Source organism: Pseudonaja textilis, chromosome Z (assembly GCF_049901715.1).
Source record: "Pseudonaja textilis isolate UNSWEBS1 chromosome Z, rPseTex1.2, whole genome shotgun sequence".
NCBI lineage: Eukaryota > Metazoa > Chordata > Lepidosauria > Squamata > Elapidae > Pseudonaja > Pseudonaja textilis.
Genome location: NC_142008.1, coordinates 82,887,909 through 82,913,590, shown reverse-complemented (window position 1 = coordinate 82,913,590; position 25,682 = coordinate 82,887,909). Strand labels below are relative to the sequence as shown.

General features: G+C 35.0%; 1 protein-coding gene across 7 annotated transcripts in view; it reads right to left on the bottom strand.

The window, feature by feature from the left end:
• The window catches only part of G3BP2 (G3BP stress granule assembly factor 2), a 46,098-nt gene extending 21,017 nt beyond the window's left edge, over window positions 1-25,081 (bottom strand). Inside the window, exons 1-8 of one of the 7 annotated variants that reach the window (XM_087916818.1) lie at window positions 25,021-25,081; window positions 24,606-24,770; window positions 23,576-23,693; window positions 19,971-20,086; window positions 12,144-12,225; window positions 10,422-10,595; window positions 2,845-2,935; window positions 415-517 (exon numbers count right to left, since the gene is read on the bottom strand). In XM_087916818.1, coding sequence (XP_087772944.1) covers window positions 415-517; window positions 2,845-2,935; window positions 10,422-10,595; window positions 12,144-12,225; window positions 19,971-20,065 — 545 coding nt within the window. In that variant the 5' untranslated portion in view covers window positions 20,066-20,086; window positions 23,576-23,693; window positions 24,606-24,770; window positions 25,021-25,081. Of the gene's footprint in view, window positions 1-414; window positions 518-2,844; window positions 2,936-10,421; window positions 10,596-12,143; window positions 12,226-19,970; window positions 20,087-23,575; window positions 23,694-24,128; window positions 24,248-24,605; window positions 24,771-25,020 lie in introns of all 7 variants that reach the window. The other 6 variants (XM_087916814.1, XM_087916817.1, XM_087916815.1 and 3 more) reach the window with 6 other exon arrangements.
• Window positions 25,082-25,682: the final 601 nt, after the last annotated feature.

Below are 25,682 nucleotides of genomic sequence, written 5' to 3'. Positions count from 1 at the left end.
TTTGAATGGTCACTCCACACAAGCAAAGTACCAGCAAAGGAGGAGAAAAAAACTCCAGAAACATTCCTGAGATAGGAAGTCTAGTCCTTCCAAGAATGTAATAAGGCTTAATGGAGAGGCAGTTTCTGTAAGCAACACCAGAATGTTTCCTTACAGGATTAGACCAGTAATTTTTTCTAACAACTGGTTCTCCAAACTGCTTAGAATGTTAACAACCAGTTCTAGTGAATAGGTGCGAACCTGTAGAATCCCACCCTGCATTCATAAAAATATGAATAAGGTTAAATTTCACTTCGATTAGAATTTCTCATCTCTTGTTTTATTATGGGTTAATTATGGGACATTAACATATAGATTCATGATTTTCAAACATATTTGTACAGACTGCAACATAAGCATGGATAATTATCTTACGCTACAGGATGACTATCATAGTAAGTGCTGCTTGTACTTTCTTGTACAGGTTCAGGTGTTGTTTGCCTTTCTTCATTTTCTTCTTCTACTTCATCTTCTGATTCTGAAATGTAATTCATCAATTCACAATTAATAAAAATGTGATGTCTGCCACAATCATTTCTTATATTTTCAATTTTACTTGAAATGAAAGAGAACATATTTATTCCAGGAATTCATATGCAATGCAATACATTTTTGTTTCCATAATGCCAAGAGCCATAAAAATTTGTAGATATAGTCTAATAAATTATCTTGGCTTTGTGTAAGTATTGCAAATTCTGTCATATTTTTGCTTAAGTCCCTTCTTTTAGATAGCTTTTTATTTTTTTCAGTTATTTGCAAATACATTAATCATTGAGGACTCTATCTTCATTAAGTAATTCTCATTAGGTCTTTAGTCTATTTCTTCATAATACAGGTAGACCTTGACTTACTACCACAATTGAGCTCAAAATTTCTGTTGCTGAAACATTTGTGAAGTAAAATTTGCCCCATTTTATAACCTTTCTTGCCACAAGTATTAAATGAATCAGTGCATGTGTTAAGTTAGTAACATGGGTGTTAAGGGAATCTGTCTTCCTCAATGATTTTTTTGTAAGAAGTTTACAAAGATGATCAACATGACCCTGGGACACTGTGACCATTATAAATGTCAGTTGCCAAGCATTTGAATTTTGATCACATAAACATGGAATAGTAATGTTCACCTTTTTCATTACCATTGTAACTTCAAACGGTCACTAAACAACTAATCGTTGTTAAGTTGAAGACTAGCTTTATATAAAATATTTAAAATTTAGATATTTAAATATTCATATTTAAAAATAATTATAGAAAGCACAAGAGTGCATGCTGTTAACTACAATAAGGGAGCTATTGTTAAGATTCCTTTTGTTTCTTAGTACTTGAATGGATAACCAGCTTTTGAAGGATCTGAGAAATGTTAAGAAGGATGGAATTAACCTCAACCCCAGTGAGAGAAGATTCCATAAGCGTAGTCTAGATGAAACGGACCTACAGTATATATATTTTTTATTAGATTTTATGGTTTTAAAAAACTAGCTTTCTCTTATATTATGTTCCTTCTGATCTTTATCTCCTTTGGTTTATTTATCCCATAAGTATCTATCAATTGACTAAGCCTGCTTCTTCTAGAGTGGATATTCTGCTGTTAGGAAACTATCTCCAGTCTGTTATCTATGACAGCAGGTTATTTCTAAAATAATAATCTGAGATTGAAAAAAGCTAATCTATTTTTGAGCCTTGCGAATTTTAATCTTACTCCTTTTTCCCCACTGGACCATATAAATATATAAACATATTAATTGTTGCTTGCCAGTCACAAATATTTTTTATGAAATTTCATTTGACACCATTTGAAGTAGGAAATTTATTTTTGTTAAAACATCAATTTTTATTATCACAATAAATTCTACCAGGAAAGATGTTTTTTCAGCCTTTTAAAGTCTTATTTATTTCTCTAATTTGTTGGATAATTCTGAAATATCTCTTTATTGCATCCTGTCAGATAAACACTGTATGTTTTCACTGGATCTTTTGTTACCTCACCAAAACCCTCCCTTTTTATAAACCTGTAGTCCCTATTTGGGGTGGAGTCGGGGTGACTGGATGGAGCTGAGCATTTACTGGCCAGATTTCCTTCCTGACACCTACAAATTCACAGCAGATATTTTTTCTTTACGCTACAGGAAAGAAATATCTGCATATATTGAGCTCTCAACTTTCCCAGTGGAAGCAAGCATCTTCATCACTAGGCCACCGCACCACTCTTTTGTTATCTCAAAACCTGTCTCTTTTTTCACAAAAACGTATTCTTTAGAAATTAAATGCCTTGTTACTACAACTTTGGAATATGTATATACCCGGTATCTTGGGTTAGATGGACAGTATTAGGATCTAAATCTATTAAAATTCTAGTATGTCTAGAAATAATTATAGCTGTTAGGAAGCCATGAATGTAATGTCTTAAAAAATTATTCTTTTTCACATGCTAAATTGAGTTTATGGACAACATTAAAACAATGGAAAAAAAGATGTAGATACGGAAAATGGGATAAAAGCAAGAATACTGACTTTAGATCAATTGATAGAGGAGGATGAATTTTTAGCATATGCTGTGCTAAGAGATAAATATCATTTATCAGATGTAACAGTGGCAATATTTACTCCTTCAACTTTTGTTAACAATATTGTTATATTGAATTATAATTACTACTACTACAACATATTGTACATTTTTTTCTATTGTATTTTTTCACTTATTTTTAAATATTTATGCATTTTTGTAATCTATGCATTTTTCTGTTTATTTTTATTATTGTTTTATAATTTTCAAATATATAAATAATTAATATTACAAATAGCTACCTTCATCAAGTTCAGGTTCAGAATCACCAAATACTTCATCTTCATAGCGAAATATATCATTGTGGACATAAAATTTATTTGGGACAGATCCCTGAAAAACAAAGATAGAAGAAAGCTTAATTTGGAGGTGGTTGCTCTATAATATTACTAATTACACCCATTTTTTTTGTTTGTCCTTGCAAAGGCAAAGTTGATATCTGTGGAGTACACAATTGCTAAGAAAGCTTCATTGATATGTGAATGAAGTCACTGGGTATTGAGCTCAATTTGAGGGAGACTTAGGAACAGAGCATCTAATGAAAGTAGTATTGATTCAAAAATGGTTGTGCATTGTTAGTCTTTAGGATCCCACTGGATCTTTGTTTTAATTATAAACACTACTAAAGCTCTACTGCTTTAGAAACTAGAATACATCACTTTGATGTGCCTTTTTTCTTCATGGACATAACAATGCTTGATTGTCATAATTTCAAGTTTCTGGGAAGAATCATTAAACCTAAGGCTCTTCAGAGTTGAGATTTTGCCTATCCATAGGAAGACAATTTACCTATTTCCAAACAGTGAATAGTATTGTAATAATTCAGGATTTGTGAGACTTCTGGTATATATTGAAATGAACAAGAAATACCCATTCTCAGACAGTCTTCAAAATTTCACATTTGAAGAACCAATGTTATTGGAATTGGAATCCTTAGAATTGCTAGTTTATACTGATGTCATCAAACCTTGCCCCTATCCCACTACAACATATAGTCTGATAATTTGCCCTTTATTTGCTACCTTGATTAAATAAAGTCCACACTTCGTTAAAACTTCCAGTCTTGGTTATGCTCCAGGATGTCAGCAGAGAAGTGAAATTTTCAGCTTGTAGGCATTTTTACATTAGTTCAAGAGTTTGATTTTTAGAAAAATAATTAAAAAACAAATTAAGCCTAACAAAAACATGTCTGCTTTAAATTTTCTTTTTTTAAAAAAAATAAATTTTATTCAGTTTTTCACATTAAAAACAAAAATCTCTTTTTAGTGGACAACATATTTCCAGGTCATCACCTTTACATACAAATATGACAGCAATTATACATTCATATATGCATACTTAATTCTATTATTACCTTTTCCATTCCAAATTTTCAGTAAGGAGAGAAACACATTAATTTTAGCCTCTTTCATTAATCTCAATCAAAACATCTTTTTGTTACATTTCAATTATTTCAAATATAATCCTTTAATATTTATTTTAAAAATAAAGATAAACAATATGTGCTTGTCTAATAATAATAATAATAAAAAGGTTACCAATGTCTCTCCTTGCTTTTAATAGTCTACATTAACTTATTTAGTTGGTTCTTTAGTCTGTCATATTCCCTTTCCATTACAAATTCTTTTTATAAATTCTAGATTAATACAAATTTTAACACTAAAGAAAAAAAAGACAAGTATAGGTTTCCCCTCTTTTACTGCTTTGAGTGTGACACCTCAATGATTAAAATATACCTTTATTCCCTCATCTTGATTCCCAATAAACCAATATTTTTAAGAAGTTACAATAATAATTATTACATCTTTTCATTTGGATTCTGCAGCATATTTCCCCCCTTAATTTTTAATAAGAGTTATCAGTATTTATATTACCCTATTTTCTAAATATTTTTAATTGCAGAAATATTCTTATTACCCCTTGTCACCCTGCAGAATCCCCTTTTTAAATCATCAACCATTATCTCTGAAAAAACAATTTCTTTTCAACATTTTACTATTTCCGTATTTCTTTATATTTCTTGCACCTGTTTCTTACTGCTTCTCCTCCCCCTCTTTTCCCCATATCTTTTCTCATTCCAGTTTAATATCTCTTTCTTAATATCTTCCTTTCCCCTCTTCTGCTGGGTCTTTCTGCCTTTCCCGACTTCACAGGTATTCCCCTTTTGATTACCTTCTTAAATCTCAACTTTTTAACTTTTCTTCTTTCCCCACTTCTTTGTAGTGTTCTTTGTGTTAATTGTTTATTTAAAATGTCTTCTCCTTGAGTCGACTCCTCCTTCTCTGAAGCTCTTTCTTCTTGTTCTTCAATCACCATTTCCATTTTTTCTAACACAGAGCAAAGTGATTCGCCTCTTTCCTGTAGTAATTCTCTTATATTTTTAAGTTCCATTTTTAATTCCCGAAGAGATATCATCATTACACACTCTTATATTTTATGATCATTAAAGTCCACAAAAAAATACTTTTACTTTCCTTCTTTCTTCTTTCAATTTTCTAAAGTTCTCAATTATTCCAGCCTAGGGTCTATACCAAAAACATCAATCAATCCCACAGTCAGTCTTTCCTTGCTTTTTCTTTATTCTGGTTCTGCTTTCACTTTCTAAGATTCTTACTTTGTTTCAATATTTCTTTAATGTTATATCCACACAAGTTCATTCAGAAACAGGATGCTTTCCCTTTTATTTGAGCTCAAGTTTTTGTCGAAAGGTGGCACTCTCCATTATACAAAGTCTTCACCTTTTTCCCCATTTTTTTTTTTTAGGGTTTTTCAAACCTCAATATTCCAGCACAGTCCAGTCTCCAATTTGTAAACTTTATTATTATTATTTTTTGGCAATCTTAAGTCCAGCTTTATTTTATGCCTGTTTATTCCCAAAATATTTGAGTCCAATTTAGTTAAATGTTTAGTTCCAGCTTCTTCCTTTCCTGGTTCAAAGCCCCGCTTAGCTGTCAAAAAAAAATTTTTTTTCCTGTCCCTTTGTAATTTTGCTGCTCACTTTTCTTTTCTTAAAAATTCCATGTTACCTTAATCCCTGGGTACTTTTGTTTAGTTGTATTGCCCAGTTGTCCCGGTTCAAATGTTATCCACCTCTTTCTTCCCTCCTGCACAAATCTTAATCCAGCTGAGTCCTCCTCTTCGGGGTGGCCATTTTAAACCACCGCTGGAGTCTTCTTCAGGGGGGAAAAAGACCAAGACCAGGGGGGGAGATGCAGCTCCCCTCATCCTGGCTTGCAGCTTCCCCTTACTCCGCCGCCCCTCCAAGGCAGCTTCAGCCCCTAATCGTAATGATAGGGGCTCTCCAATGAAAGAGCACAGACCATAGCCACAGAGAGTCACGATCTACGGTCCATCAGCGAGGACGCTCCGCCTTCTTCCTCATGTCTGCTTTAAATTTTCATTTGCTCTTCTCTTGAAAATCCAAATTTTTGCACACAAGTTGGAGCTCTGGGAAAGCCAAAAAACCATATGGTTTATTAGCTATGGCTTGCTATTTCTGCCTTTAAGTCTGATGAAGTAATAGAAACCAGACAAGAGCTCCATGCATCCATGTAAGTATAAATACATGTCTGTGTGCTTTCTAGTTTTGCACTTAGATATATCTCCCCTCCAACTTTGGGGGAACATAAATTCTCTGAATGAAGGTAAACTGCTCATGCTGGCCTACATTTTGGGAATAGTTGAAGGAAGGAGTACATGGACAGCAAGGGACACAAAGTAAGCTTTTAATACTGATCTAGTTCGTAGTTATGTATAAAGGGAGGTTTCTTGAGGAAGAGGCAATACTGCTAATTCTTGAGTTACGAATGTAATGGAGTCTACCAATTACATTCACAAGTCAAAAGGATGCTAACCGAATTATTAAGTGAAAAAGCCCCCATCCCAGGTCTCTCCAATGCTTTTATTAAACAAATGCTGAGGGTCATTGGGTTTGCATGGGATGCCTCATGGGTGAGGAAAATCATGGCACAAAATCACCTGCCCTCAGCCTTTCCTCATCTACTGAGATATGCCATGCTCTGCTTCTCACTCTTGAAGTATCCACCGCTGCTTGGACATCCTCTGCACCCACTCCCTGCACTTCACCCCACCCTATTACACAAGTGCAGTTAATGGTGATTGGAGGGAAAACATGGAAGCAGACAGCAAAATCCTTTAGAGTAAGATGCTGGTCTCTTTGCAAACTAACAGGTCCAGCTAATGATGGGGGAAAGAAAAGGAAAAGTTTCTGAGTTTTTGAGTTGTTTTCCCTCTCCCCATCATTAGCTGCGCATATGTAGTTTACAGGGACAAAGTCTAAGAGAAACTTACTCTAAAGCTTACTCTTAACATTCTCCCCTGCAAGTTTTCTCTTGTCCTTTCTCTCCATGCCAGGAAAGATACAAGGGAGGGAGCCTAAAGTCTCACCTTGAATCATAAGAAATGATTCAACAATCATTTCTTACTGGGATCTCAGGACCATCCCACAGTATCCAAAGAAGTAAATGCTGAAGCAACCCATCTCATGAGAAGTGACTTTGGGTGATGTTTAATAAATCTTTTTGCATATTTTTATAAGATACTAATCTTGTAATGCTTATATTATAAAGTATTGCAAAAGTTTCTTATTTATAAAATATAATCAAGAATATCCTTACAATATGACTGAATAATTTTTTAGATTTTGTAAGGGTAGAGCAGAAACAAAGGAAGAAAACAAGAGAGGCAAAATAACTCAGTGTTGGCTTCAGAAGATACAGAAAGATTTTAATGAATGGTAGTTAAATTACATCAGACAAGTACAGCCAAAGCAAATACATAATCAATTATTTTAAAATATATATTCTGTATTACAATAATCAAGTATTTGATGGGTAATATTGATCTACTAGGAAGTAGATTTTGAAGGCAATTGTTACACAATTCACCCCAGTGAAGGAAGATTTGTCCTGCTTAGTTTCTGGATAAAAGATTTAAAACTCTCAAGGCTATAGATTAGACTGGAAGATTAAAAAATAATACCCTAGAAGTCAATTACAAGCCATTTCCTTGCTATTGTCTCAAAACTAGACTATGTTAGGTAACTGAAACAATCAAAAATGACCCTCTTAAAAATGTGCTTTCCAAAAAGATGGAATATAAATATCTCTCTCCCCCCTCCCCCCACTCTCTATATATGTATGGCATTCAGCTTTGTTCGGGTATTTTCCCACGTCATTGTAGTTGTGCTTTTAAAGTTGTAGCAACGTTTCGGCAGAATCTCATCTGCCATCATCAGGCTTCTGTATAGTGTTCATCTGTGAGTCAGGCTTTTACAGATGAACACTATACAGAAGCCTGATGATGGCAGATGAGATTCTGCCGAAATGTTGCTACAACTTTAAAAGCACAACTACAATGACGTGGGAAAATACCTGAACAAAGCTGAATGCCATACATGTAAGTACCCGCGAAAACTTAAGAAAACAAATACACACACACACACACACACACACACACACACAGTATTCAGCTTTGTTTGGATATTTTCCCACATCATTATAGTTGAGCTTTTAAAGTTGTAGCAACATTTTGGCAGAATCTCATCTGCCATCATCAGGCTTCTGTATTGTGTTCGTCTGATGAGATTCTGCCAAAACGTTGCTACAACTTTAAAAGCCCAACTATAATGATGTGGTAATGTATGTATGTATGTATGTATGTTTTCATAGATTTTCACGGGTACCGCTACCTAAATGCACAATCCCATCACCACCTTGCACAGATCAACTCCAGAACCAAATACCTAGCTGACAAAGACCACCTGAGAACAGAACTACACATCCTCACTAACGTATTAATTTCCAACGGATTCCAAAGAAACATTATCACCAATCTAATCCTAAAAGAGATACCCCACAAAAAACCAAGACACAGAACAAGACAACGGTATCACACTCCTCCCCTACATCAAAGGCACCACAGGCAAAATCAGCAAAATTCTCCACAAACACAGTATCAGGACAGCCTTTGGCACTGACCAAAAAATAGCCAACATCCTACGAAACCCCAAAGACAAGATCCAGCTAGAACACCAAGGAGTTTATGAAATACCATGCAACAATTGCCCAGCCACATACATTGGACAAACTAACAGGAGAATAAATGCACGCATCGCAGAACACAAAAACGCAGTCAGAAGAGAAGAAAACACTTCCTCCCTCTTCCAGCACCTTAAAGCCACAGGACATGAAATTAATTTCAAAGGAACCAAATTAATATCCAACACTGAACACTCCAGCAAGAGAATAATCAGGGAAGCCATCGAGATAGAGAAACACCCCCATAACATGAATAGACGGGATGATACCTCCCACCTACAAGACATCTGGAAGCTAGCCCTCACCATCAAGTGAGTCCTAGCCACGAAAAACAACACCAGACCCGAAACAACACGGGACACCACCGCCAATCCTCCTCATCAGACCCAGGCCCAAGCCCATCCTATAAACGAAGGACAACCACCATCCAGAAAACAGACCGTGGCTGCTGCGCCAGCTGTCGCACCCCCGACCCCGAAACCAAACAAGCTGACACATGCCAAGAACACGGACCCAGACCCCAAACCCGAAGTCAGACTAAAACCCAGAATGCTACATCACAGCCACCCGCTCAGGATATCACATCAGTAAACTCAGGAAATTACACAAGAACTCAAGAAGTTGCAACACAGCAAGTGACCCAGGTTATCACAGCACAAGTCCAAGGATACCACAGCAATAAGTCTCACAAGGTCATCACACAACCCATTACCCAAGCCATTACTAGACAGGAGGCTAATGGAAAGGAGATCAAAACACAAACAACCCAGGAGATTACAACGCAGGACCTAGGATACCACAACAAAAGAACTCACAAGCCCATCACACAATCCATTACCCAAGCCGTTAAAACACGAGAGGCTAATGGAAAAAAGATCACTACAAAACAAACGACCCAGGAGATACAGCACAAGATCCAGGATATCTCCACAATAAAACTCACAAGGTCATCACACAGCCCATGATACCAACATCAACTCCATCAACCAATCAAGAGGCAGCAGCGCAGCACACCAGCCCTCCCCACCAATATTTATAGAAGACGGCAGCTCCGATCACACATTGCTTGCACTGGCACGAAGCCGAAAGCACCAGCCTGAGGATGGCGAGTGGGACCTTGCCGAAACGTCGCCAAGATACTCGTAATTTTACACGGGAAAAGGCCCGAACACACCTAGACATATATATATATATATATTCTTAAGTTTTCACGGGTACTTACATATATGGTATTCAGCTTTGTTCGGGTATTTTCCCATGTCATTATAGTTGTGCTTTTAAAGTTGTAGCAACATTTCGGAGAATCTCATCTGCCATCATCAGGCTTCTGTATTGTGTTCATCTGATGAGATTCTGCCGAAATGTTGCTACAACTTTAAAAGCACAACTAAAATGACGTGGGAAAATACCCAAACAAAGCTGAATACCATACATATAAATACACACACACACACACACACACACACACACACACACACAATATTGAACATGTTATATTCATCTATTTAATTTTTTAAACTGGTATATTTAATTAGTATAAAGACCCAGTGTGGTACTGTGTTAAGTGCTAATAGTTTCTTCAGAAAAACAAACAGCATGTAAATTAATCCAATTTGCAATCTCCTTATGTCAGAAATAGTTATTTGAACCATATCAATGGAAAAGTTTCATTCCAAACAAAGCTCTTCATAAGAAGGTAATCACCCTGTGCTTCCTGTCGAGCAATCTCTACTGCTTCCAACATTCAAAATATCACTTACTTCTGGAGCCAGCACAAAAGTTTGCATGAACTTTCTCATTGGTTGTCCATTGTTTGTCAACTCCCCCATGACTTGTACAACTACTCCATCATTCAGGGTTGCATGGGCATCAACATGGCGAATCTTAGTGCGGCACTCACTAAACTGCAGGGACATCACCTTTTTGTGAATGTCCTAAACACAAATACAGTAAAAAAAAAAAACCTAAGTAAAATTAACTTTCTACAACATATACTTTTATGTAGAAAAAAATAGCACTGAAAAACAATAGTTAGCTTTTCTTTTATTAGGCATTTTAAAAATGTTCCTTTGTAGTTTTTGTGGTAAACTTTATTAAAATGTATTAGCCAGTTTGAAAATCAATGCTTTTAGGAAGTTTCTAGTGAATGCAAAGACATTTTCAAATATCATCTGCTAACAAGGCAGGTTCAGGCTCTATGTTAACATCCTTTTTTCTTCGGTACAGAGAGACATAATATAACTTGTGGTGGTAGAATAGATATTCCTCAATTAACAATCCTAATTAGCAGCAGGAACTCTGATGCTAAATAAAGGAGTAAGTAGTTAAGTGGCAAATCATATCACCACTTCTGTTCTTTTCACTTGGAAAGAGGGAAGGCTACTCAGTTGCACATCTTCAGCTTAATAACTTTATTAAATGTTTAAGTAAGAAAGATAAAAACCTAACATAAATTAACAAGATGAGACAAAGAGAAAAAAAAGGAATGAATAAAGTCAAAAGTGCAGGAAAAAAGAACATAAAAAATTGTCTTCCTATTTTCTTACACTTATAATAAACACAAACTTCTTACTCTATAATTACAACATAATTTTCATTTTTTTCTATCATTTACTTTTTTAAAATTGTCAAGCCTATATATTTTTTTCTGTTTCATGCATAAAGTGCAGAAGGGGTTTTCAATTATCATTAATCAGTGTCTTTTTCTAATCATTTTCACGTCTTCAGCTTTTGTTTGCCTCTTAACCACTCCCTGCCCTTTGGAATGCTCAAGTGTCTACTCAAAGGTCTGCTTGTACACATTGAAAGCAACAGAATCATGCTGAGTATCTGGGACTGGGCATGCTATGCAAACAGCTTACTCTCTTGAAATCTCTTTCTCTCGAATCTCTATGCTCTAAGAGGTGGGGAGAGGGAAGAGGAAAAAAAGCAAAAGTTGTAATCTCTGTTTTGTCTAAATCTTTCCTACTGCTTATAAAAACACACTGCTTTTGAGGTCTAGAAGTCAATCTGTTTTTTTTTTCAATCTCCAATCTCTTTGGTCTGCAAGGGGGAAAAAAAAGAAAAGTATACTAAATTATAATGGTAATCATATGACTGAGGGATGCTGCAAAGGTCATAAATGGGCATAAATAAGCCTGAAGTTATTATTTAGCACCAGTACATCTTTGAACAGTTGCTGAATCAGTAAGTGGACACTATTTGAAAGTATTACAAGGAATGACAGTAGAAAGACAATAAAATGGGAAGCATAAGCCAGCCCCCTCCCTCAATCACATGCATTTAAGTGTCAGGAAGATGAATGGAGTAAGGAGACATGAAGAAAGGTGAGATAAAAGATGTTTTTTTCCTGACTTTAAAGATTATTGTGAGCTTTAACAGAAACATGTAAATATAGCATTTTTTAATGCAGATAACTTTTAATTATCAAGAGTCATGTTTATTTGTAGTATCCAACTTCAAGTAGGATTTATAATACATACAGCTTGCCCATATACAGCTTCCAGTGGCTTGCCGTTGGCATCTAGTCCACCATGGACATAAGAAGAATTCCTGCCATAAAACCTTTAAAGAAATTAAACAGTATTTAAGATTATCATGTGGAAGCATATTCTAAAATATTTTCTTCTTGACAATTTCAAATGAAACATATTTTAAATGCTCTAAAATATTGCCTTTGAGAGGTAGATAAAAGGACCTTAATTAATTCATCCATCCATCCATATTACCCTGCATTTTCTATAGGATCTCAAAATAGCATACATAACATCCTATGAGGTACACAGAGCCGAAGGTTCTGACAAGCCCAAATTCATCTAATAACTTTTTCATACTTTACCTACACCTTAACCACCATGGCAAACTGACCCAGTAGATACAATTGATAACAACTCTTACAAGTAGTCCTTGTTTAATGTCAGTAATTGGATCGTAAATAAAGCAAAGTGTCTCATGATTACATTGTCTCACAATGCAACAGTTCTAATTGCTTGTTAGGTAAATCCCAGAGTTGCATCATCCTATGGTCACATCATCAAAATCTGTGACCTATTGACTTCTACATTGACTTTGCTTGTTGGAAGCCAGAGGTAAAGATGCAAATTGTGTTCACATGTGACTCTGGATACTGAAATTATCAGTTGATTTCAAAGTACCCTACTAGTGACCACATGACCACACAGATGCTGCTCCAATGGCCACAATTACAAAGTCCCGAGACTTCCGGTTTTCAGGGCTTCGGCAGGCAGGAATCCGCGATCGTGCGTGGTTTCTGCCTGGGCTCGCCGCTGGAGCGCCCTGAGCCAGCAGGCTTCGGGGTTAAGCCATCCCGTAGAGGTGGTGAAGACGGGGAGATCCAGCAGGGTTGAGGGGAGCTGCACCTCTCCTCCTCAGCTGGCTAAACTCCCTTTCCCAAAGGCGGTAAGAGTGGCGGTCAGAAATGGCTGCCTCAAAGAAGCACTCAGCCGGAAAAGAAAGTGCAGGAGGAAGTTAAGAAGTGAAAGTTTTTGGCTGACCGGGACAAAAAGTACCCCGGAATTTAAATTTTGCAAAAGATGCATCGCTCTCAAAGAAGAGTTGGAAGCAGCGAATGAAAGTGAAAAGGGAAAGTTTTTTTTTTCTTCACTCTCCTTCCTCACACTGACAACGAGAAGATCTGAATAAAGAAATCGGAAAAATCCGCTTTGGCATCAACAGGTAATTAAACTGGAAATATAATTAAATGCCAAAGGGACAATAAAGATTTCTGAACACTAAAAAATCATTTTTTTGCTATAAGTGGAAGGGAGAAGAAAAGAATAAGGGCAGGACTTGGGAGGAGGAGACTGCTTGGAATTTAAAAGAATTTAAAGTTAAATCTTAACAAGACTTCTAAAGGATACGTTTTAACTGGAACTTTGCAGCTAAATAGTAACCCCAAGAAGAGAAAGTGAAAAAAGAAGAAAGTGTTAAAAGAAACAGCTTGTGTGTATTCGAATTGTTTGGTGACTTTGGGACTTTTGGAAATCATATTTGAATGGCTAAAAACAATTGGGTGGTTGTTTAAAAAAAACACTCTACAATGTCATCACCTCTGGATGAACTGAATGAACTGAAAATTGAATTTAAAAAATATAAAGAAGAGGAACAAGAAGGGAAGGGCTCCTTTGGTTCCATTTTTCAATTCTTAGAAATGGCAATTGGTGTCTACAAGAAACAACAAGAAAAGACTGTGCAACAAGAAGATTGGGACAAAGAAGAAGCCATTTTTAATGAGCAAGTAATTTTATCTGGGGAAGAAAAGGGAAAGGGGGGAAAGAGAATGGAGAATTTAAGATCTAAAAAAACAGCCAAAAAAGGGGAAAATAATGTGAAAAGGGGAATATAATGTTGGAAAGCAACATAAAAGGGGAATACAGAAGAGGGAAATGGAGGTGGAGAGACAGTGGGGTAAAAAGGGGAGAGAGAAGAAAGAGAAGAAGGAGGGGAAGAGAAGTTACAAAGGTCTAGAGCAAGATGTAAAGAAACAGGATTTATTTAGAGATAATGGGTGAAAATTTAATTGAAAAAGGGATTCTGTAAAGGTACGTAAGATTGTATTGTTATATTTGTAATAGAAATAATGTTAGCAAATTGGAAACAACATATGATTAAAAAGTGGAATAAAATAGTTAGTGTAATTTAGTGAAACTTTTGTGAACAAAATAAATGAAATGAAATAAATGAGAGAATTGAACTAAGAAGGAATGGGAACATTTTAACTACTCAATGTTTTATAAAATATAAGTGAAGTGGGAGGAAAGTAATTATGGAAAGTTTATAAGTGTTTCCATAGAAGTATGATACTTATTTGAAAAGTAATGTATAAAATGTTCAAGATTTAAATGAATATTAATATTAATGATAGAATTGAATTGGTATGGATTGTTTTAATTATGTTATATATTTATAATTTTTTCTTTTTTAAAAAATACATTGTATAGTTTTAGAATGTACCAAGCAGAATCCGAATGGAAGTTATGTATTATATTAAGTGTTATAATTTTAGGGGAAAGATATAAAGGCGTCATACTCCAATCAGTGATCACAGGAGAAATTTTGCTTAATGAGAAAAGATAATAGATAGGTGAAACAGGACAAAGAATATAAGTATGATGATTTTTAATTGAGATGAAATAGATAAAATAATATTAAGAAAGTTGAAAGAGGAGAGAAGTTATATAGAAAACGTAGAATGGTAATAAGATATGGAATGGAATATAAAAATGAGCATGAATTTGAATTTGTGTCTGCACGAAGAGATGTAACCCGGGATCAGGCTGCTTTCAAAAAAGATGTTTTATGTTTTTATGTTCTATGTTTTGTTTGTTTATAAAAATCAATAAAATTTTCAAAAAAAGAGAACAGTTGTAAGTCCCCTTGTTCAACACTATCATAACTTAAACAGTCACTAAATAACCAATAAATGATTGCTGAATAAATACAGATGATCCCATATAGAAGGAATTTAATTTTAACATACAAAAAGGTAAATATTATAGAAATCAGTTATCAGTACCAAAAGTATAGCAAATAAGTTTCTAAAAACACAGGACAAATGCAAAAAGAAAACATCATTAAGCAATACGTCTCTTATCTCCTTTTAAGTTATATTCATAGTCTTAAATAAGTGTAGTCTTATATGAAGATAAGCCAGAGCTCCACAGAAGAAACAATCTTGAGCTTGTTTTGAGGTTGCAATGGGAACACAGTGACTGACTAAAGATTATATACTCTTTCTATATGGAATGGTAATCCTGTTTTACTGAGCACACAGGTTGGGGGCTGTGGGAGAACACATATGGAGTTTTGAGGGAGGAAGGGGACTATTGCCAAATCAGCCAGGTCACTCAAATCAACCTTAGTGAACAATAATATGGCACGTGTCATAGCCAGATCCCATCTTGTCCTATCTTGCATAATCAATATGAATAACTAGTAGCCAAAATTGGCTGTCAATGAGAAGAGTAGAAATAGACAGAAATCCCTAATATAGGGAAGCTATCTGTCTCATAATCTCATTCTCTGTAGTTAATTCACAAATCATGCAAAGACGTATTATGGTTTGTTTATTTATTTCTGATTTAAGGTCTTATACAAGTAGTCCTCCTTCTGACAACTGAACCAAAAATTTCTGTTGCTGAGACATTTGTTAAGTAAATTTTGCTCCATTTTATGACCTTCCTTGTCACAGTTTTTGAGTGAAATCACTGCAGATGTTAAGTTAGTAATGTTATTATTAAATGAATCTGGCTTCCATTTACTTTGTCAGAAGATCACAAAAGAGGATCACATGACCTCAGGATGCTGCAACCATCATAAATATGGGTCAGTTACCAAGCATCTGAAGTTTGATCATGTGACCTGCAATGGTTGTAAGTATGGAAATGGTCATAATCAGTGGTGGGATTCAGCTGGTTTCCTGAGATCTGTCAGGACCCAATAATTTGAATTCGTCTAGATTAGATGAGTGTTCTCTTATTTTAATAAGTAAGAAATTAATTTAATTTAATTTCTAGTCTGTCTTTTAGGGCTTTGTTTTTGGTAAGCTGGGATGTACAATATTTTCTTTTTGCAAGAAGACAGATGTAAAGAACAAATTAAGCAGTTCTGCTTTCTTTCTATTGTCTTCTTACTTCCCTGCCATTCCCCCCCCCTCATTAATAGACCGCTTGTTTCCTTGACTTTTTTCTTGTTTTTTATGTGAGAAAAAAAAAGTCAAGAAAACAATCAGTTCAGTAATGAGAGAAGATGGCAAGGAAGTAACAGATAATAATATTGAAACGTCTCATTATTTTGATACTTTCTTTATACTGATTTTCATTTTTCTGTTTTTTTTCCTGTTATAAGCTGCCCAGAATAGTCTGTTGGTGACATGTGTGCAAATAAATTTAACAAATAAATGAATTAGAGAAGATTTCAAATGGTTTTGGCTGCCTCTTTTAGTTCTTAAGCAATCACTGGGTGATTATATATTTCTAGTGGCAGATATTCCACATAGTTATCTAAATCTATGTGGGATCAAATCTGAGATAGAATCATCTGATGCAGTAGAATTAATACACCTTTGCAATGAAGAAAATACATCAAACAAAATTGAGGCCACATCCTCTTATCCTCGTGTTTTTTAGATATGACAGGGTCAGACCTAGTTCGTATGTTCATCTGCTTGCTTAATCCTAACATATGAAAATTGCCTCTCCCTGCCCCCAGATGAAGCCCTCTTACAATATAAACCCCTCCCAAAAGAAGTTTTGCAGTTCTAAAAAAAAAAAGGATGAGAGTTTCTACCTAGTACATTTTGACGGCATATGCTGATTTTCATATGCAACAGTAAGTTTAAGTCTACTTGTTTTATTCTGTCCTTTTATCAGCATGAAAGATGGGGGAGGGGGGGTTGGCTGAGCAAGTTTGTGCATGACTCATGACTACCCTTGTTCTATGTGCAACTAAGTATATGAATGTAATTTATAATTAGGATGTAAATGCCAACAGTCAGAATTTTTTTCCACATACAGAAGAGGACTTTGCTAGACAATGGTTCTGTCCTTTGCTTGTTCTTATTGTAGTAAATAGAAACTGTCATTTTTTTAGTACTGCCAGAAGTTTTTTAAGTAAATCTGCAATTGAAAAATTAAGTATGAGGTGGAAGACACTCCATTTTCCTGCTTGTCCACAAAATTAGGTTTAGGCAGACAAAAGATGTTCCAAAAGATGCAGTTGGGAAAAAAAGCATTATAGTAATCCTTTAATGAACTAATTTGAATTAATTTAATATTTTCTGCTAGAAAGTCTGGAGAAAGTAACTGAATGAAAGGGCTGTATATTGACTACACTATAAATTCAAGAAAAAGATTTCCCTTAGCAACTGGAATTTTAACGTAGTATTTGCCTTACTATCTTTCTTCTTTTCCTAGATCACTCCAGTTTCTCTACTCAGTGAAACCAATTTGAGCCACCAAGCTAAAAACTAGAAGGTTGTGGGTTATAGTTCTGCCTTCAGTACAAAGCCAGTTGGATGACTTAGGGTTAGTCACATTTTTGGTCCTATGAAGAAAGCAATGGCAAACCATTTCTAAAAACCTCAGAAAAAGTAGGTGGACTTGTGTAAGTAGTTATCACTAGTCTAAAATACTAGAAAGCATACATTGTGTATGTATACAAATACATGAAGCAGTAATAAAGTCAATAATCTCATGTGATAATTTAAGTACTTTATTTTCTAACCTGGAATTTCTTATTTTACAACTTGTTGATTGGATTCCATTTTAATTTATCTCCAATTTTAGAAACTGGATACATCTTTTTTTCTCAATACCAGACTGATACTTGAATATTTAGTCTACGATCTTTTAAAGCAGGTTTCTATGGAGAGGGTCAATTATCCAGGTCATGGTTATTCCAAAGGTGTTTTTTTTTTTTATAAAAGGCAACTGGACTCTCTTGGTTTTTATTTTATTTTGAAACCAAAACCAAACCTTTAAAACAAGTTGTTTTATTTATTCACTCAACTTATATTCTGCCCATCTTACCTGGAGGTCAGATATGTGAACTTTGACTCCAATTATTGGACTAGTAATACTACCCTGAATGCTATGAAAGAGTATATTGTGGTTTCTTTTAAGTATACCCAAGTCAGTAGGCTCCTAAAAGCAAGATAGCCAACAGAACAAAACAGGTTCCTAGACACTACATGTAGGCAAGCCTTCACAGTCTAGTACTCACTGCTCACCACTTTTCCATTCTTCCGTACTGCTACTACACCTCTCCCTACTGCTCTTCCAACTACAACTCCTTGTGAGTTCTACTACTGGAGAAAAGTATTTCTTTCAAACTGAATCTGGCTGCTTTATTTCTATGTACAAACCCACTTCCTTCCTTCTTTGATACACACCAACCCCGCATTTCTCTCAGCATAGCTTTTATAGTCAAGGGTTCTTGTGCTGACTGGGAAGAGGACTTAAAGAGGCAGGACAATAGCAGCAGAGGTGCTGCCCTCTCACAGATTAGGGGTGTGGTTTTATATGTACCTTAAAATGGTTGTTAAACAATTTGGCACAAAAATCTTTACTCTTTATTAAATCTTTATTTAAAATTTTCTTTCTTCAGTAATATTTATTTAAATTTAAATATAATTTTTGCTGCACTACTTTGTTTCTTTTTCTATGAGATTTTACTGAATCAAACCTTGATTTTATTCTTATTATGTGAGGCATTCTGAAAACTGTAGACTCTTGGCATTTTGAGAGACATTTTGGCATTTGAGAACCAGTTTGGTCTATCGATTAAGGCACCAGGCTAGACAATCAGTAGACTGTGAGTTCAAGTCCCAACTTACCCTGAAAGCCAGCTGGGTGACCTGAGGCCAGTCCTTCTCTCAGCCCAACACACCTCACAGGTTATTAGTTATGTTTATTTGTGAAAATAATAAAGCCAGGATACAAATAAATAAAATTTGGTGCTGAATTTCCTGTGTTGGAAATGGATATAGTGTTCTCTCTGTAAGATGCAACTTACAAATACAAATTTACAAATATACCAACTATGGATACCTTGTTATACACCTATTTCAAGTGAATTAGATACCTCAAATTATCTTTAGGGAGAACTGAATGATTGAGCATGCTCTTCAACCCCCAGCTTGACTGCATTCTATAAAATTATAATATCATTAGGTAATAAGTTCAATGACATGTTAAACTCTAGCAATCATAACTAATAATAGTTGACATTTAGGAGATCACAAATCCCTGTCTTGTGCATTTACTTCCTTCAAAAAGTTTGCCAGGCACTTTTCTATCAGTACAAAGCATGCATTTTACCTTTGTCGAGCTCTTTACATGCTATTTCAATTTGCAACAATTTATGGCACTTTTATGATATGGCATTCACTTTGAATGTTTTTTTCATACATATATTTAAATCTATTAAATTTTTAAGCTGTTCAGCTCTAAACAATTGTTTTATTTTTGTGAACCTCTTTAAAAGTTTAAACTGTGTGACAGAGCAATATCTCTCCCACATAATTCCACTTTCTATAATTTGCTGATTAGTTTCCTATTCTTCTATCCACTCCAAAGAATAATACAGAGGATAAATTTGATGCAAATGTAAGAGTTAAAAATCTACATTTAGATAATTTTTACATTTCTATAATTTATTGCAGAGGATTTTTTTTAATATTGTAAACAAAAATTTGGAACAGATAACATTTAGTCAAATTTAGCTACATAAAAATATTAATTTAAAAGATCTTTGGCCATTTAAAAGAAAAGACATTTAAAAGAAAGTACCTGTGTAAGAAATCTGGTGCTTTATTTAGCAGGGTATAGTACTGTCTCACAAACTCTTGCCCTACAAGCAGCGGACTTGGCTTCTCCATCACCATTTCTTTGGTAAACGTCAAAGGCTGCAACAGAGGAAGAATATCTATATAAGAAACATGCTTCAAAATAATTAGTTTTAAATTGAAAATATGTAAAACGTTTCAAAACAAAAGAGGAATGTCTTTTCTTTCAGGCTACAGCATGAAGACTTTAGTGACCAGTCAATAGCCTGTACATCTAATAATCCAATCCCATGCAAATCTCTTTGAATTTTATTTAATAAGTTTACACTTACCTTTTTACTAACAGCTGAAGGCAGCCTATACTGCAATACTCTTGTAGACTAGGTTGAAAAATATAGACTGAAGTTACCCAGTGGCTTTTTACGATCAAGAGTAGATTTTGAATCTGGATTTGAATCAGACTTAGATGAAGGAATAGAAGGGGATCTCATCAAATTTGCAGGTAACACTAAGTTGGTAAGAATAATCGATATTCCAGAAGACAAGCTCAAGATCCAAAAAGATTTTGACAGACTTGAACAAGGAACCCTATCCAACAAAATGAAATTTAATGTAGAAAAAAGCAAGGTTTTACACTAAGGAAGAAAAAAAAACCTGAAGGTACAAATGCAGGTTAGGTGGCACTGGCTCAAAAAGAGTAACTGTGAGAGGGATCTTGGAGTCCTAGTGTACAATCACTTGTACAATTAGTTAATAAGATTACTTTCAACTCTATAGGAACATAATACTGTAGTCGAGTATTTCCTTGTCTTTGCAAATATGGCTCTTGCAACAAATATTTCAAAATTATGTTAACTAATGATTTGGTAATTTTTGTTTTTTACATGGAATTTAAAGATTCAGGATTCTTAAACACTTCTGGTAAATGTTTATTAAAATCCCATTTGAATAGAATGCTACACATTTAACATTTTTTCAATGGAATGAAATTAATAAGTAGAATCAAATAATATTTACAATGGAGTCACACAAGATTTTATATATTTGAACAGATGTTAACATTTACAATAATTTTCATATTAAAAATCCAGAAGAGAAACTAATTCTTTCAGTTAATGCTCTACTATAGCATACTATACTACTGCAAAAAATTGCAATGTTTAAAAATACAACACAAAACAGTAAAAGTGAAATAACTTTTTGCAATTGATTTACTGTGGTTCATGAAAGTTCAGAGCAGCTTTGCTGTAAAACTTCTAAAAGTTGTCAAGTTTGCATAAAGCTTAGCAGCTTGTGCTAAATAGATATTTGAAATTCTTTTTGTAATTCACCATATTTCAATTTGTGGAAACTTTAGAATGACAGAAATGTTTACAAAATTATTTTAAACTACTGCACTATTGTAGAATTTCAGACTGAAATGGGTTAAAAATATAATATAATCACTACATACGCAGAATTGCAAAGCTCTCAGGAGATATATTGCACATGTCTGATTTGTGATGGGTCACATTGCATTTGTTTTGACCACTATATATCATACCAAAAGAAATAGAAACTACCCTGAGTATTTTTGACTTACATTTTCCCAAGAGGCATAGAAGTATTTCATTACAATTGTTTGAATGCCTCCTGAACAATATCTACGATTTATTATTTCCGTTATCTTTAAATATTTGTATATTTCAATAATTGTGTAAAGTGCAACTGAAAATGGACATTGGGAACAAAATCCAGAACCTCAGAAGTCAACCCCTCCCCAATCCAAAATAACTTAAGAGCAACAAATAACACCAGCAACAGAAAACACTTGATTTCATCACTGGAAATTAAAAAGTAATTTCTCATTCTGATTAATTATTCCAAGTATAGTACAATGTTAAGTTCCTGTGTAATAATCAATTATTTATATCTGTTTGAATTTATTAGTTACTCAAGTCCAGTGGAGTCTGTTTTACAAGAATAATGATCCCCAATAGATTTCAAATGTGATCTTTTTTTCAAACTCATGAATCAATATATACTCCACTCAATTTCTTACTTTCAAAACTAAATTTCTACTTGCAATGAATTTTAAATTTAAAATTTAAAAACAGTCTAAATTTACTGTTTTTTAAGACTCTTAGTAAGAAAGAATAGACATATTTTATCATCTCCATTTTATAATTATAAAAATTGGTTGATTGCTATAGAGTGTAAGGAAAAATGTTAGTTCTGAAAAAAAATTTAAGAAATGCAAAATGAAACTGTCTAAAATAACTAAAAATGGCTCTGAAAATGGAAGTGCACATGGGAATTTGCATGTTTTTCTATTTTCTATTATATTTAGCTGTGACTAGAAAGTAAATGGAAGGTTGTATCATAGTCCCATTTCCAGAACTGTGCTCAAGATTGCAGTTCAATAATGACCAAACAAAAAGAGCTACACCATAAGAAAGGGATGCATATACTCCAAATTGAACTTATCCAGATATATTTCAAGGCTTGTAAAAGACATTGAATCTTCTTTACCTATTATTAAAGAACATTCCTGGATTACTAGAGATGTTATCACTCTCAAATGAGATAGGGATTGTAAGAGATATATAAAGGGCAGATTTAGAGTAATCAATTATGAACAAGGCCAGATTAGATTAGATTAACTTGCTTGAAACTCTTAAGTGGAAGCCATTTGGACCTTTTAACGTGGTGGCACACTTTCTAGCTCTCAAAGACTATCAGCTTACAGAAGTGAAAATTACTGTACTCATGATCTTTATTGATCTTTATGAAGTAACTAAATGCTGCACCCAACTGTTGCTATGTAAGCAGAACCAGCATATCAAATAATACTTGCAGAAAAATTCCCAAGAAAGAAACTTTGTAAACAGATGTTTGTCTCAACAGTAGTAAAAGCCACTAAATTTTTCTGAAATGCTCTGCAGGACGTGGACAATCTCAAGATGGAAACATCACATGTACCAAGAGACCAAGAAGACATCTGATAAAACTGACTTCTTAATAGCAAAAGAAAATCAGAAACTCTTGCCCGAGAACCCTGTGAACATAATTGCCTATAACCATGCCAGTTTGAATGTGGAAGGGATCAACTAAACCATCTGAGAAAAATCATTTTCACTGGAGAATCTCACACTGTAATGTCTGCACAGTACACAAGGATTTTATTCCTTGATTCTATAAATCTTAAGTACACATTCAACTGAATACTGCATCAGTTCAATTAGTTCATCAAAATCTGGAAAATATTTAGCAAACAGCTATCCATTAGTTTGCAAACATTAATGCAATGTCACACATTGCCAGAACTGTTCCTTGTAAGTTCAGACCATAGCCAAAAGAATCTCAAACCATATCCCATTGAAGACCAGAAGCCTAGATTACTCCCTATATCCATTAACTACTACTGCTACAAAGATCAGTGATTGATCATTTACCTACAAAAAGTCTTGCTGCAGAAAAGCTACCTACCTACCTACCTACCTACCTGCTTAACTGCGTAAACTAAATTCTTCACTCTCCTAAAGGATATAGTAACCAGAAAGAAATTGTGGTGATTGCTGTTTGAACTTCATACCCAGGAAAACTCTATTGGGAAATTCTATTACTTACTTTATATGTATTGCAAGTACCAGACAAAATTATGATATTTTCAATATTGCCATTTCTTGGCTCTCTACAATATTGGTCCTCCAGTAGATGTAGTAGAAAGATAATCCTTGTCCCAGAACTACACAGATACAAAGAAGAGTATGCAATACAGCGTGTATGAGTTGTTGTCATGTAGCATTATTCCACAGAAAATTACATGGAACTCCTATTCCACAGAATTTCTGTGTCTTTGCAGCGCATAGCAAGGAAGATGAAATATTGGAGAACTTTGCTGTTCATAGAAAAACTATGACAAAAGATGAGTGATAGTTCATTTTCTTAAAGAATATTATATGTCATGCTACTAAGGATGATCCTCCTTCCTCCCTATGTACTTTACATGATGACACTCAAGTTTCAAATTTTAAAGAGATGAAGTTGAACAAAAGAATACCTCATAAAATGCTTTCATTTGCAAATATGCAGCTAGGTCTATAAAGAGGAATGAGAAATGTTTCATTAATCTTCACCGCTTTTCAGTTACAGTTTGTGTGGCATACTTGTGTTAATTTACCTTGTTTTTTCTTTTCTTTTGCCATGACTGCTGGAGAACCAAGCAAGCAAAATAGGTTTGTCCAATTCTGTTACTTGCCTGCTAAGGGTTTGTAGTACTGTAGTTGTATATATTTCCATCTCAGTGTAATAAAAATAAGAACAACCATTAGAAGACTTTTAAAGAGCATTGTGGTTTCTATTATAATCACTCTTAATAAAATTTCAGAAAAATTTAGGCCTTTCTGAATCTTCCGAATGTCATCTTATTAGGATTGTTTCTATTGCTCACTAAATTACTATATTTATAGAGGAAGAAAAACAGTATTCAAGAAATGTGTATTTCAGCATATATGATAACACACTCAGGAAGCAGCCCTAGCTGTGTAACCAGGAATACAAGCACACAATATCTGTTTCACCTGTGAAATTAGTTTGCATAGTGATCAGCAGCAATCAACCAGAAATAAATTCACACTATTACCCAATACTGATTTACCTTATAGGGCTGTTCTCCTTGATTAGAAGACTTGCATAATACAATTTAATAGAAGGTCTTCAAACGATCTGCGTATGCATGTATTCTGATGGCTTTCAAAGGCCAGCTCTAGATATTCTATAAGCTGTCTAAGGAGCTTTGAATTTCTATTTTCTCCTTTGTGATCTTTTTGTAGGAAAGAATAAAATAAGCCTTTCCTAAATTCCTTGGACCACGAAGTCGGCCTGCGTGCTATTGACAGCAGCTCTCTCCCCCACCCCCCCGCACCTCGAACATCCCTGTTTTCCTTAATGTAAAGCGCCCCAGCGGAAAACCTGCTCTGATTTGTAGGGATAACATCCCGATACTCTCAAAGGAAAAGAAGTCTCCTCCTCCCGGGAAGGGCCTTCTCATCCTATCTTACTCCGTTACCCACCTAAACACTGTCTTCGAGCTCAGGGTCCGGTTCGCTCCCAGGCAAAGGCACGGGGAGGAGCGACTGATGCCGCGCGTCCCTCCTTCGCGGTGATTCGGGGCGGAACCGGATGTCTCTAGCGCGCCCTCGGCAGGGAGGGAAGAGCACGCGGCGCGCGCAACCTTCACAAGCGGCCAGATGTGGGCGGAGTGGCGATTATTACAGAGGCCGCTCCAGTGAGAGCAAAGGATACCCAGAGTATTTTTAAGTTAATGGGGTAATAGCAGCTTTTAAGTTTGGCCGGAAGTTCTGGTTCTCTCTCCCGCACTTGCTTGTGTATCTATATATGAATTCCTTCCTCCGCTGTTTTCCAGAGACAAGAATTTCACTATTTCACCTGCAGGCAATCAGAGGAGCCTCCGAGCTATGATGGTCTGGGATTTTCTGAGATTCCCGTCTAAGAGATATTAAAAAAAAAGGTCTGCAGACCTCACTTCCGGTTCCGATGAGGATTTTTCATATCTGGGAGGCAAAATGGGTTTTTGAAATCATAATTCTAATCTATTTAAAGACCTATTTTTGTAGTGCTCTGAAATGATCATATCCTGAAGTCTTGTAGCCCTGCCCATTTTATTATCCAAATGCCTGAGGGAGAAAAAACTCAAAATTGAATAATTTATAAA